Source organism: Balaenoptera acutorostrata, chromosome 4, assembly GCF_949987535.1.
Source record: "Balaenoptera acutorostrata chromosome 4, mBalAcu1.1, whole genome shotgun sequence".
Lineage (NCBI taxonomy): Eukaryota > Metazoa > Chordata > Mammalia > Artiodactyla > Balaenopteridae > Balaenoptera > Balaenoptera acutorostrata.
In genome coordinates, this window is record NC_080067.1 from 4,711,958 (window position 1) to 4,727,687 (window position 15,730).

Here is a 15,730-nt window from a genome sequence, read left to right on the forward strand (position 1 = left end):
AAGATCCCACATGCGGCGGGGCAGCTAAGCCCGCGCGCCACCGCTACTGAGCTCACGCGCCTCAACTTGGGCCCACGTGCCACAAACTACAGAGCCCACGCGCCCTGGAACCGGCGCACCACAACTAGAGAGAAGCCCGCGCGCCACAATGAAAAGCCCGCACACCGCAACTAAAACCCAACACAGCCAAAAATAAATAAAATAAATAAATAATAAAATAAATCTTAAAAAAAAAAAAAAAAGACTGGGCCTGGAACTGGCACCGTTCCACTTTCCCTGCATTCTCTTGGTCCAAGTTGTCATAGAGTCAGCCCCAGATTCAAGGGGTGGGAAATATAGCTCCACTTCTTCTTCTTCTTTTTTTTTTTTTTAGAGGAAAATACCAATACATCTTATTAATACATTTTACATGACTTGTAAACTTCCACTGAAAACAATTTGCCTATACCATAAATAGACAAGATAAAATTTGAAAGGAGGTATTTGAAGTGTATAAATATTTAAAAGGATTAATATCTAGAATATATAAAGGAGATTTGAATAAATGAAATAAAGGAACCAATAGAAAGTAATGCTTAGAAGGTGTGACTCTAAACTTGGAGAAGAATAAACCCAATAGCGAATAAAGTATAGGAAAAGATGTTCAACCTTGTAATCAGGGAATTCAAATTAAAAGGAGATAACATTTCAGAACTCTCAGATGTCATATATTTTGATGGTGATGTAATTTTGCATGTTGGCCAGCATATGGAGAAAAAAGGATCAGATGTAATTTTACTGAGAAGGAAATTTGCAAAACACTTAATCATTATGTAGTACACCTGAAACTAATATATGATATGTCAATAACAACTCAATGAAAAAGAACATTTGTGAGAGACTTTACAGTCAGATTTTGCAATGTCTCATTTGAAGATTTCAAAATGCTGTATAACCCTAAATTCTATTCCTAAGAATGTGCCCCAGAGAAATTCCTGTGTGTGATAAAGCTTATACAAAAAGACACACTGGTAGCTCTGTTTCTTGATGGAGGGACTTGACAAAGATCTTGCAGCCACTTGTAACCCACCTCAGTTCCCAGAGGTGCATCTTGTCCTGTTGCCTTGCTTCACCACTCCTCCCACCCCTTCAGGCTCTTCTCAGCTGAAAAGCCCTTGTTCCTTTCCCACTACTTTATATGGCATCAATCCAAGTCTTATCAAGGTGCCAACAGCATTTGCTTGAACAGCTATAATCACAGTCATGCCAGGAATTGCGATGGGTGTAGTGAGGCTGAGATGACTAAGACACAGACCCTGTCCTTAAGGGAACCATAGATTAGAAAAATACTGTTTTTTCCCCTCCTCTGATCTAGTTTTAATCTCCCCCCCACCAAGTATCCTACCAAGAACATAATGCAATATTTTAATATAAGCATATTATGGAATATAGAACAAGATTTTCACCTCCTTTCTATAAAAACTTAACATCTTTCTTGATACAACCCAAGGCCATGTTAACGTACTTAAAAGTTACATTTCATTGTTAATTGACGCTGAACTTATTATTGATTATGACTCTAAGTCTTCTTTTTCTAACGTCCTCTTGGTATGGCATGGCACTTGTATCTTATGCTCAGAAAGTTGAATTTTCGACTTAATTCAGCTACTTCGAAGCTGTCTTTGTAAAGTTTCACCTTGTTAGATCTAAACTACTGCTTTAGCCTATAAGATAATTTAGATCATCATCTCTTGTCTAACATAACAATGTTCAGTCAACCCAAAGTTGATGTTTGTGCTTTTAGGTGGTCAGGCAAATAATTGACAAAAATGTTAAATAGACTGAATGTAGAGCCCTGTGACCTGCCACTGGAGATCTTCTTGGGTGACACAGGAATCACCACTCAGCTCTCCAACTGTTGTGTCCCAGTTGGCAAAACTTCATTTGACCCAATAGCGTATCATGAAAATAACACTTCCAAGGGTTAGCTCTATCACTCATCTCTCTAAAAAGTTTATACGAATATCCAGTCAACACCAACAGGGTTATCTCCCTTGAAATGTTATCTGTACGGTTTCCAAGTAGACCACAGGGCTATATACTGTCTTGGAATGTGCTCAGAAGGCTCCGTCATTGAGCAGGTAACACAGTAAACACCCCAGAGTCCTTTCTTTCAAATGGAAGAGGGGAAGGCAGAGATAAAAGAAACTCTTCAAACTTCATCTTCTTTCCTTGTGGCTTGTGGTCTCCTCCTCCTCCTCCTCTGCCCCCCCAGAAATCTCCTCGCCCTCCAAAGCCTCACTGGCCTCTGCCACCAAATCCACCTCGGCCACCTCTGCCACCACCTCGGCCTCCGAAGCCGCCTTCACCCTTAGGCTTGGCCCAGTCCGAAGTAACTTTGTTTCCATCAATTTCACCATCTTCCATGGCCTCCTTGACAGCTTTGGCATCTTCCTCGCTGTTGAAGTCTACAAAACCAAACCCCTTGGAGGATCCAGTCTCCTGGTCAGTGACTATCCTTGCACGAATACTCTAATGTCTCTTCTGTAGTATCCTCAGACAGACCTTTGACAAACAGAGTTTTGGATGGTTGGCTTCTTGCATTAGGTGATCCCCTGGGTCCTTGCCTGATTGCTCTGCCCTCAATTTCCCTTTTATTACATGAATTTAAAGCTTCTTTAGCATCTTCAAATGAAGCAACTTCTACGGTAGTTCCCAGATCTTGCAACCCAATAGCCATGTCGGGGAAGGAAAAATTATCAGGAAAATACAACATTTTCTCAGTGAAAATGTATTGTGTCCCAATCAGCCCTACTCCTTTTTTACGCTCTTACCGACTTAATAATATCATTTCGTATTTTGGTGATTTCTTTTCTCAAAAATTAGTTTGATTTAGGTACAGTTCACATACAACAAATTACACCCATTTAAAATGTATAATTTGACATATGATATCACTTACATGTGGCATCTAAAATATGATACAAATCAACATATCTATGAAAAAAAACAGACTCACGGATACAGAGAACAGACTTGTGGTTGCCAAGGGGGAGGGGATGGGATAGGGATGGATTGCGAGGTTGGGATTAGCAGATGCAAACTATTATATACAGGATGGATAAACAACAAGGTCCTACTGTATAACACAAGGAACTATATTCAATATCCTTTAATAAACCATAATGGAAAAGAATATGAAAAAGAATGTATATATATGTATAGCTGAGTCACTTTGCTGTACAGAAGAAATTAGCACAGCATTGTAAATCAACTGTACTTCAATAAAATAAAAAAAATAAAATGTATAATTTGATGCATTTTGACAGAATTATGTATAGACCCTTGAAACCCCCACCATAACTGGGACACAGGACATTTCCACCACCTTCCAAGGTTTCCTCATGCCCCTTCTCCTTAACTCTTCCCTTCCACCCCTGGTCAGCGGGCAACCTCTGATCTCCTTTCCATCACCATAGGTTACTTGCTCTTTCTAGAGCGTGTTATAGATGGAATTATACAGTATGTACTTTTTTTGTGTTTGCCTTCTTTCATTCAACACAATGATTTTGAGGCTCATCCATGTCGCTGCTCTCCCAGGACTATGTTGCTTTTTACTGCCGAGTGGTATTCTGTTGCAGGGATAGAACACGCTTTCTTTCTCCACTTCCTGTTGGTAGACATTTGTTTCTAGTTTTGAGCAATGATGAATATAGCTCTTTTGAATATTCATGTCTGAGTCTTGGTGTGGACATGTGTTTTCATTTCTCTTTGGTACCTAGATGACTTCTCCTTTTTTGGATTTTTGTGTTGTTTTGCTTTTTCACCAGACTCTTCCTACCTAGAATTAACACCACCATTCTGTGGTTTTGAAAATCAAACTTATGCCGTATTTTGGAAATTCCAGCAAAAGTTATCTACCTCTAACCTTCTGGGATATCATGATAGTTCCTCAAAAACTTTCCATTTACAAGTTCTCTCAGTTCTTAGAATATAGTCCCATAAATTAGAGAATTGATTCTCCTTTAGCTAGCAGATTTTGGCATAAATATTACTGAACACTTAATGTGTCAGACTAAGTAGTTTATGTACATTATATGTACATTACCTAATTTCCCACTCACAACCATCTTATAAGAGAGGTACTATTTTTATTTATTTACTTTTTACAGATGAAGAAACAGAAGCATAGAGAGATGATGTAACTTGCCTAAATTCTGACAGCTGGGGAGATATGTTTTGAAGCTAGAGTTTCTGTCTTGAGCTGGAGTCCAAACCATGTCACAATATAAGACAGAGAGTGGTGATTATGATAAGAAACTGGGCATACAGTGCGATGAGTGTTTATAACACAGAAAGATTACTCTGGGTGAAGACAATGAGAAACTTCCTTGACAGGGAGGTGATGGCTAAAGTGGATTTTGAAAGCTGGGATGAATTTGGTTATGGTGAGGTGGGGACAAAATGATATAAAATTCAGATGTACAAGCAACATAAACAGCAGCCCAGGGGCAGGAATGGGAACTCCATTGAGCCGCCTCAGTGCAGAGATCTGTGGGTGATGGGAGGCCAGGGGGAAAAGTGGCCTTGAGATTAGGTGCCATGGTGGGCAGACTGCAATCAGATCAACACCAGTCTTCGAATGCCAGGCCAGGGAACTGACCTTGACCGTAATTGTGATGTACGGCATGCAGTGCTCAGGCTGGGCTTCAAGATTAATATGGTCACTTGAAATGGATCCAAGGAAGATGACAGTAAAACTAGGAAAGCCAATTGGGAATCTACTGCACTTAAAAATAAAAGATCACAAGGGCCTGAATCAGAGGGAATGGCAGGGGCGTGGTTTGTATTGAAAGAGCCAACGGAACTCTGCTTAGTACTAGAAGTTAAAATAATTTTTGTGTCATTTACTGTTTTTGGCTAATCTTGCAACCGCTTTTCCAAACTAGCTTTAAGTACTTAATTGCGTTTATACCCATTGATATTTTTCTGTTTTTAAAATTTATAAACACAGAGCTCTCAAGTTATGCCATGAGCATATAGAAGGAATTAAAATATAAATAAATTGAAACTATTTAACTCATTAAATAAATGCACTGCTTACGATCCTTACTTGGGTAATATTTGAGTTAGTAACTCTTTCAAGTGATATCTCTTTTTGCTTATATCTAAAAGACCTGTAATATTTTACAGTTGCATAAGTATTTAATAAAGGCGGGGATTTCATAAAGTTTAAGTATAAAATTGAAGAGCTTACAGAACACCCACACATATTTTACTTATTTATTTATTTTTGGCCATGTGGCTTGTGGATCTTAGTTCCCTGACCAGGGATTGAACCCTGGCCTCGGCAGTGAAAGCATCAAGTCTTAACCACTGGACTGCCAGGGAATTCACTGTTTTATTTTCTGAGGTATAGTTTACACACAGATTGTTACTGAGACCAAGCTTGCTCTACTTGCCACACGACAGGCCAATAAATTGGGAGATCAGTTGTTGGGGCAAAGAATAATGACTTTATTTGGAAAGCCAGCAGACCAAGAAGATGGCAGACTAGTGTCTCAAAAAACCATCTTCCCTCAGTCCGAATTCAGGCTTTTTTTATACAGAGGAAGGGGAGGGGGAGGGGCCCACTTTGGTGCCAACCAATGGCTGAGCAGGACTGTTAATGGTTGCTCACTTGTGGGAGGGGCCCACAATGACCCCGACCAATGGCTGAGCAGGACCGCTACCAGTCGCTTGCTAACAGCCAGGTGCATGTCCCACCCCTATTACAAGATCTTAATGTAAAGATCTTAAATACATAGTTTGATGAGTTTGACAAACATATACCTGCACATAACCGTGCCCTGATGAGATATAGAACTTTTCATCACCCAGAAAGTGTGCTTTTTCCAGGCAATCCTGCACCACTCCCTACTTCCCCCACTGTTCTGATTTATTGTCACAGATTGGTTTCGACTGTCCTAGAATTTTACATAAATGGAATCATGCAACATGCACTGTTTTGTACATGATGTTCTGTCACCTGTTGTAGAGATTCGTCCATGATGGTTGCACACATCTGAAGTTGTTTCCTTTTTATTGCTGAGGAGGATTCTGGTATATGAATACGTCATTGTTTGTTTGCCCATCCTCCTGTTGGTTTGGGTTGTTTCCAGTTTGGGGCTGTTATGAATAGAGCTGCTATGAACATTTTTGTGCGGGTCTTTTTGTGGCCATATGGTTCCCTTTCTTAGACAAATGGCTTGGGAACCATGGCTGGGTCGTATGGTAGGTGTATGTCTAACCTTTTAAGAAATGGCTACACTGTTTTCCAAAGTGTGTGCATTTTAAGAATATATTTTAGGATTGTGTGGTTCTGGACATCTTATTCCTATAAAGCCTACCACAAGACTCGATTAAGAATGTAATATTCACGTTAGACTTACAACGATATTTCCTGTGGCAAGGAGGACTTAGAGATTACAGATGGCTGGCTTAGCCATCAACACCATTTTCTCCATAATTATGCTATAAATTAGGGGTGACCCCTGAGCCTCTTCTAGTAAGAACTTCAGTAACCGGAAGGTGAACACAAGACCCTCCAAGGTGAAGTGGTGCCTCAAGGAAAAACATGCTATCATGTCACATAAGTTCATAATTTTAAGGAGCCTGTAGGCTTGGCAGTGGAATTAAATGCTTAACAATAATTCAAAAATGGCTTAGAGAAACTTAAAAATGTGAATCATTTAGCAGGACTGAAATTTTGCTCCTGACATATATGTGTGACACAGGAGAGCACTTACCTGGGAATTTATTACCAGCTTCTGAGCAAACAAAGCCTGACCTACATTTGACTAAAGTCAGCTGTCTTTGGTTAATCCTATGGGCTTCTTTTTATTAATGTCACAATCGCTAATGTGGTATAACATTGTCATTACCGAATAGCACAGTGGGATTAGCTGCAGCTGTTATTTCTCTTTCAGAACTTACTGAATCATTAAATCTGAGTTTGGGGGACTACAAGTTGTAAAGATTATTCAAATTCTGATTGAGAAATAGGACTACAGGGAAATTGTAGGTACATAAAGTAAAACTTTGAATCAATGTTCCTTTTTTTTTGGTGAAGGTTGAATGATCAAAATTGTTCCTTATGTTTAATTTAAAACCAAATGTCAAGGAAATAGGTGAACAAAAGAAAATAAAAGAACAATAAGAATTACATGCTAAGTCTCTTTTTCTGTGGGGAAACCGATGCGTTGTTACTGGGGAAATATTAGGAAAATCATTTCCTTCAAAAGATTGTAACATTTTAAGAATCTTAACATTAGTTGAAGAAGGATACACTCTCATTGTAACAAGCCAGAGAAGAACTGATTTCTCTTTAATACCTAAGGAAATTTTGTTGTATTGTTTGTAGGTCTTCCTTGCAAAAATTTCTCTCTTCTTTTAGAATTCTTACTTTGCCTTTGGTCACAATTAGTCCTTTGTAAAGGGTATGAACCTGCAGTTTCCAAACTGAACCAAGGTACGTTAGCGTGGCTCAGAAAATTTTCAGTTTTTGAAGCGGAAGTACAGTGATATTGAATTTTTGTTGGATATCACATGAACTACTAGCCCAAGATACTTCACAGTTTCTTCAATGTGATTGTACTACATTCCCCTCCAGGGTGTCCAGTATTTGTGAAACTGGGTTTTCACAGTTGCTGTGATAAATAGCAATCACCACGTGAAAGGCAAAGTGGAATGAGGGCTGAGGGTGGCAGTGTCCAATCTGATGCCAAGGTTTAAGAAGTTGTGTGGTGCCCAGGATGCACACATCCTGATTAATAAGTGCTTGTGGTTATTTAAGGATAAAAAAAAAAAAAAGCAGATTTTCTTTCAGTTTATGTGTACTATTTTTTCAAATGGCTATTAAGTTGTTAGGACAAAAAAAAAAATACCAAGTTGTATGGACCTAACAAATTAGTAAATAAAGCAGTTGGTCATTTCTTTTGGGTTAAGGATGTTGTGAAAAAATTACAAAGTCACTTAAGGATCCCTTGAAGGGGAGAAATTTGGGAAACTCCTGGTATAATCTGATGATCGTATAAGATCATTTCTGACCTGTTATGTTAATTCAATTACCGTGTTTTGAAAGTTATTTTAAAATGTTGGGAGCAACAGAGTTCAGAGATTGGCATTTCTTTCTTTTCTTTAAATTGAAGTATAGTTGATTTACAATGTTGTGTTAATTGCTGCTGTACAGGGAAGTGATTCAGTTATACATATATATATATATACATTCTTTTTCATATTCTTTTCCATTATGGTTTATCAAAGGATATTGAGTATAGTTACCTGTGCTATACAGTAGGACCTTGTTGTTTATCCATCCCATATATAATAGTTTTCTTCTGCTAATCCCACACTCCCAATCCATCCCTCCCCCCCGCCCCTTGGCAACCACCAGTCTATTCAGAGCTTGGCATTTCTGAAGCTCATTTCTTCTAGATGATATTTTGGAACTCAGGCCTTCTGCAATGATGTCATTGACTCCAAGCAAAACTTTTAAGTTGAAAAGCTTGTCTTTGGCGTCATACCCCATGGGCACAGACATCCCTGGATACCTGGAATGCTTGTTCTCCACCACTCCACTCAGCAAGTGGTCTGTGGAGCAGCTCATCAGAAATGCAGACTCTCAGGTCCCACCCGGAACTGCTGAATCAGAGCCTGCGTTATCACAAGGCCTCTAGGTGACTGACATGCACATTAAAAGTGAGAACCACTCCCGTCACATCCCACCTCAGCCGCCCTAGACGAAATCCCCCATTCCCTTTGAGTGCATCTTTAAAATCTAGTTTTTGGTGCCCTATTTGATTTGGGCCTTACTATGCACTACTTAAACCAAAACTTCCTAATGAATTAATGCCTGAGGATAGTTGAAATGTGCTATCATTTCCCAGATAACCTAGGAATTTGGGGAGAAGCTTCATATAAACATTTATCTAACCCAGCATTTTCAAAATATCTGTTTTGGACTGAATGTTTGTGTCCCCCCACCCAAATTCATTAGTTGAAGCCCTAACCACGAAATGCGATGGTATTTGGAGGTGGGGCCTTTGGAGGTCAGGAGGGTGGGGCCCTAGTGATGTGATTAGTGCACTTGTAAAAAGAGACAGCAGAGAGCTTGCTCTCTCTCCTGCCATGAGAACAAAGAAGAGGTTATGTGAGCACACGGCCAGATGGCAGCTGCCTTTAATCTAAGAGAAGGAGCCTCAGAATGAAACCTACCTTGCTGGCACCTTGGTCTCGGACTTCCCAGCCTCCAGAACCGTGAGAAATGAAATCTGTTGTTCAAGCCACTCAGTCTATGGCATTTTGTCATGGAGTCTGAGCTGAGACACGGACCATAATGAACACCTGGTACAGTTGGGAAGCCCTGCATGTCCTAATTCAGTAGTCCTGGGGTCCAGAAATGTGTTTATATATAGTCTACACAGTGAGTATTAGGATCAGATACTTCATAAACCCACTACTTCCCTGACTTACTTGACTGTAAGAATCACCTGAGGACTTGTAAGCTCTCAGATAAGAAGCTATAAAATAGGTGTTTTTAACGAGTGTGCTGCATGATTTTGATAATTAGGTAATTTGGGAAAATCTTTTAACCCAAGGATTAAAATTGATGGAGTTTTAGGCACTTGCTGTGGACATGTAGGAATATATTAGTGGGCTTCTCCATTCAGTGATCCTCCTACTGACATGGCCCCAGGAAAAACCAAAGTTGGCAATGTTATTCTTCAGGCGCTTCCAGCTTCCTCTGCGTGTTCCTGCCTTTCTTCCAGGTGACCAGGGCTATTCTCAGCCTTCTGCATCCACGTATGCCTTTGGATTCTGGACCACTTGGAAGGCATTTTTAAAGAGAATTCAATTAAGTTATATATGACAAGTTGTAACTTAATGCAACGTTCTTCCCATGTGGGCTTGCAATTCAGTGTGGGCAATCCCCTGCCCTTGAATAAATGCAGGGAAGTGTGGGTGCAGGTGTGGGGGGGTCAGTGATGGGCATGAGAATTTTAAGGCAAGAGAAGCGTCTTCATACCTCCCCCCATCATCTTTCATAAGAAGTCATCTAATCTGAGCACAAATAAGTTGTTTTCTAGTTTTTGCCATTGCTTCAAACCAAGGTTGGCTCTGAAAAAAATCGCAGCGCAAGTGTCTAAGAGTTTCTAAATGCATAGAATTTGAAAAACTGTCACAATGCAATGTTATTTTTTGTCTTGTAAGCGTCTTTGACGTTTCCCCGTGCAGCCAGCTCACCGCACTCTCTCGTGATCTGGCTGTATTTTGAGGGGTCGGCTCACTGTATACCTTGAAATGGGCTTCTCTGGTGTGGAGCAGAAAGCATGGATGTCAGGCATGTGAGACGGAAAAGTGGGACGTGAAAAGTGGGAAAGCGCCTTTCTGTGCTGCCAGAGAGGAGTCCGCAAGGTGTTGTTCTGGGTTCCCGCAGTCATTCAAAGGGCAAACTTCACAACGTCCAGAGCAAATGAAGGAGGAGGATGTCCTCAAATTCCTTGCAGCAGGGACCCACTTAGGGGCCCCCACCTGGACCTCCAAAAGGGACAGAACATCTGCAAAAGGAGAAGTGATGGCCTCCACGTCATAAGTTTGAAGACTACCTGGGAGAATCTCTTGCTGGCGGCTCGTGCCGTGGTTGTCACTGAAAACTGGGCTGATGTCAGGGTTCTCTCCTCCAGGGAGACTGGCCGGCCAGCTGTGCTCACGTGTCCTGCTGCCACTGGCAGCTTCACTCCTGGAACCATCCAGGTGGCCCTGCAGGAGCCCTGACTCCCAGGGCTTCCTGATCCCGGTGACGTCAGCCTGTCACCCACTCCTTGGCTCGGCTTCACACAGCCTCTCCTCCGCGCCAAGGGGTCACTGCCATCCAGGCCATGACAAGGAAGCCCACTCAGCAGGTCTGAGCAGGTGGGTGCTGGCCGGCGAGGTTCTGCACGTGATCTCTGCTTGTACAGAGATGCTGAAGAGATGGGGACAGAAGGGCAGGCTGCTGCTGAAAGGCTGTGACTGAGGAGGAATTTCAGGGTGAAAGGCAGCTCCAGCTCCCGAATTTACCACTACTCAACCTGGAGTCTGAAAGTGGTGGTGGCCTCCGTGCCTGCCCAGGGGTCCCCCCTGAAGACTGGTCCCCAGTCCCCACTGCTCAGGCCACTGAGTGGGTAGGAAGAACCACTGAGTGAATTTCAGCTGTTGTTGCACAGACTCTTAAACAGAAAGCAGAAATAAGGTTGACGGAAAATAAATGTTTCTTTTTTAAAAAAGTGAGAAAGGGCCACTTCGCAGCAGCAGCAGCCAAAGCCCCGGGGTGAGGGAAGGCTCTGTGGTCCATGGTCAGTGGACAGTAGGGCTGGGAATGGAGCTTGGGTCCTCTGATTGCAGTTCTGCCTTTCCAAGTAATGAAGGTGATCATAGCAAACACTTCTCGAATTCTTATTATGTGCCAGGCGCTGTTCTGTGATCAGCACACACGTTGTCATTATTCAAAGTACACACGGTATCTTTCTTTCTTTTTTAAAGATACAGCACTGAGTTTACTTCATTCCTTTTACATCTACCAAGTGAGGCTGCATTCTAGACCCCTTCCTTCTATACAGAGATTCTTTTTTTTTTAAATTGCGGTATAATTGAGAGATAGCATTATATTTCAGGTGTATAAAATGAATCAATATTTGTATACATTGCAAAATGATCACTGTAATAAGTTTAGTTAACTTCCATCACCATACATAGTTACAAAATATTTTTTTTTTCTTGTCATGAGGACTTTTTTTTTTTTTTTTTTTTTAAATTTATTTATTTAATTTATTTATTTATTTATTTTTGGCTGTGCTGGGTCTTCGGTTCGTGCGAGGGCTTTCTCCAGCTGCGGCAAGCGGGGGCCACTCTTCATCGCGGTGCGGGGACCGCTCTTCATCGCGGTGCGCGGGCCTTTCACTATCGCGGCCCCTCCCGTTGCGGGGCACAGGCTCCAGACGCGCAGGCTCAGCAGCTGTGGCTCACGGGCCCAGCCACTCCGCGGCACGTGGGATCTTCCCAGACCAGGGCTCGAACCCGTGTCTCCTGCATTAGCAGGCAGACTCTCAACCACTGCGCCACCAGGGAAGCCCGTCATGAGGACTTTTAAGATCCACAGTTGACCCTTGAACAATGTGGGCATTAGGGGCACCAACTTTGTGCAGCTGAAAATCTGCATGTAACTTATAGTCGGCCCTCTGCATCCACAGTTTCTCCCAACCAAGGATCGTGTACTACTGTAGTATTTACTACTGAAAAAAAATCTGTGTGTAAGTGGACCCACGCAGTTCAAACCCATGTTCTTCAAGGGCCAACTGTATTCTTTTGGCAACTTTCAAGTGTGCAATACAATGTTATTAACTATGGTCACCATCCTGTACATTACATCCCCATGACTTATTTATTTTATAACTGGAGGTTTGTACTTTTTGATTCTAAATCGAAGACATTTTTAGTGATATTTGACTATATATCGTTATTTCCTTAAGAGCATAAGTGTCGCTAAGCTCATGTACTTATTTAAGTCAAACTGTTCTATCTGCAGGATTCTGGTTCCATGCAGTTATTTTGTAAAAGTTTTTATTGGAGTATAGCTGCTTTACAATGTTGTGTTAGTTTCTACTGTACAGCAAAGTGAAGCAGTCATACATATGTCCCCTCTTTTTTGGATTTCCTTCCCATTTAGGTCACCACAGAGCATTGAGTAGAGTTCCTTGTGCTGTACAGTCGGTTCTCATTAGTTATCTATTTTATACATAGTCGTGTATCTTTCTTTAAGTTTACACCACATACGAGGTAGGTGCTATTACTCCCCTCCTTCTGCAGATGAGGAAACTGAGAGCTGGAGCGCACTCTAACTTAGGTCCAGACATCGTTTGTTTATTGCGTGTTGGGTCCCTGTGCAGTTACCAGCTTCCTTCCCTTGGCTCAGATGGGTCCTTCAGTATTTGCTAGGTGGTGATGGGTTGGACTTTTTCTCTGTTCTTTTCAGGGGGTGATGCCACGCTGTGTCAGTAGAGGGCGCTGGAGGGACATTGCCAGGGAAAGATGCTCTTCCTCCGTCCGCGGCTGCGTTCGCTTCTCCCGCAGCCATCAGTCGTGGGGGGCTGAGCGGGGAGGGACATCTGGTGGCGCTCTGCGCGGCTGAGCCCCGGAGGGGGCAGTCGCTTAGCAACCTGCAGCCCCAGCCTGGGCCCCGGAACCACCTTGCTCTGGCCTCCTGACACGGACCTGGCATACCCCGGACCCTGTGCCCTCTCACCAACCTGGCTTGTGCCCTTGACGTGTGTGGACACCACACACTCCAGGCCTTGCACCTGCAGTGACGCCAGACTCCCTCTGCACGCCCTCTCACCAGCCACAGCTCGCCTGTGCCTGAAGGGTCGATACTGCTTACCCAGCAACCCTGGTCCAGCCCCAGTGCGGGCAACGCAGTGAACTTCACCACCCGAGGGCTGCAAGCAGGCCGTCTTCCATGAGGCTGAATGCCAGCCTTGGGGAGGGGACTTTCCCTCTCAGTCTGTCCTTCCTTTGATAGTCTCCCTTTGTCCAAGGTCTCCTTTAGAGTTGTCTTTACATCTTTGTAGTTATTCTCCTATCAGGGGTTAATAATTCTTTATATTAAATTTATGTTTACTGTCTCTTGACTTCCTAACCTGATCCAGACTGACACCATCTCCTCCGCTTTTCCACCCAGAATAACCTCTTCGACTGTCTGCTTTGCTTTATTTCTGACTCATTTATACGAAGGTATTTTTTAAAATTTACTTTATTGAAGTATAGTTGATTTACAATGTTGCATTAATTTCTTGTGTACAGCAAAGTGATTCAGTTATAAATATATATATATATTCTTTTTTATATTCTTTTCCATTATGGTTTATTACAGGATACAGAATATAGTCCCCTGTGCAATGCAATAGGTCCTTGTTGTTTATCTATTGTATGCATAATAGTTTGCATCTGCTAATCCCGAATTCCCAATCCATCCCCCCACCCCATACAAAGGTATTTTTTTATGACACCAACAATTCAATTGTTTTCTCTCTTTGAGCTCAGGGAGCAGCCAAGGGGATATTCAATAACTGATTGATTCCACACATATTCAGTCATAAAAACTTTTGCTGAATGCATGTTTGATACAAGGTGCTGGGGTTCACAAGGCAGATCAAGGCACCATCTTTGCTTAGATGAGCTCAAAGTCCTGTAGAGGAGGCATGAGGTTAAACAGATAAATTAGAAGACAATGTGAGAACTACTATAGTTGAGAAATGAGCACAGCTTTCTGGGAGCACCATGACAGAATGACTCATTCTGTCTGAGGGAGCTGACACAGCCCCATCGGAACTGGATCTGGAAGAGTTTACCTAACGCTAAAGTATGTGAAAATCTGTTGACATAGATCACTGTATGGTTATATACAGGGCTATGTAGATAACTATAGACGGATTTTTTTCCTTTTTTTAAATTTAATTTTTATTTTATATTGGAGTAGAGTTGATTTACAATGTTGTGTTAGTTTCAGGTGTACAGCAAAGTGATTCAATTATACATATACATATATCCATTCTTTTTCAGATTCTTTTCCCACTTAGGTTATTACAGAATATTGAGTAGAGTTCCCTGTGATATACAGTAGGTCTTTGTTGATTATCTATTTTATATATAGTATATGTTAATCCCAAACTCCTAATTTCCCTCCCTACCACCTTTCCCCTTTGGTAACCATAAGTTTGTTTTCAAAGTCTGTTTCTGTTTTGTAAATAAATTCATTTGTATCATTCTTTTTAGATTCCACATATAAGTGATATTATATGATATTTGTCTTTCTCTGTTTGACTTACTTCACTTAGTATGATCATCTCTAGGTCCATCCATGTTGCTACAAATGGCATTAGTTCGTTCTTTTTTATGGCCGAGTAGTATTCCATTGTATATGTGTACCACATCTTCTTTATCCACTCCTCTGTCGATGGACATTTAGGTTGCTCCTCCCAGGTCTTGGCTATTGTGAATAGTGCTGCTATGAACATAGGGGTGCATCTATCTTTTTGAATTATGGTTTTCTCCAGATATATGCCCAGGAGTGGGATTGCTAGACTAAGTTTCTAGACTTTTTTATCAGGGTGCTAGTAAAGGTAAAGAGGGATGGTAAAATATCGTTGCTGTGCTGGGGTCAGAGGCCAGGGCCAGACATAGGCCTGGCTTTGTCATTAACTCACTGGAGGACCCTTGAACATAGTAACTCTGTGGAACTAAACTTCTCTGTCTATAACCTGAGGCCATCAGATCACATAGTCCTGTCTGTCTCTTCTAACTCTCAATGCTATATATTTTAATAGAATGCATTTAAATAGCACATGCAGGTTGTATGAAACCAAAAGAAAATTTTAATCAGAAAGCATTCTAAATTGTCTGTAACATTTAATTTTACTTAAAAAAATGTTTTTTTCTGTAAATACCATGGCAAAACACTTAATTCTAGGTTATAGTTACAAGAGTGGTTGTTATTTTCTATCCTTTCCATATTAACTTTTTCAAAATAAAACAATTTAGTTTAGAAAGGAAAAATATAAGAAATGCACATTGGATATAAATAGATATTCAAAGTAATTCTAAAATTAAAATAAAAAAACTAAATTGTTTTGTTTTGTTTTTAAGTAAGGTACTATTTTGTTAAATAATAGGAGAC

The 15,730-nt window shown here is 41.3% G+C and overlaps 1 protein-coding gene across 1 annotated transcript in view; it reads left to right on the forward strand.

Moving 5' to 3' along the window:
* The window catches only part of LOC130708127 (uncharacterized protein C6orf132 homolog), a 102,626-nt gene that overhangs the window by 16,758 nt on the left and 70,138 nt on the right, over positions 1-15,730 (forward strand). Inside the window, 2 exon segments of the mRNA XM_057545656.1 lie at positions 2,121-2,508; positions 2,510-2,687. Coding sequence (XP_057401639.1) covers positions 2,121-2,508; positions 2,510-2,687 — 566 coding nt within the window.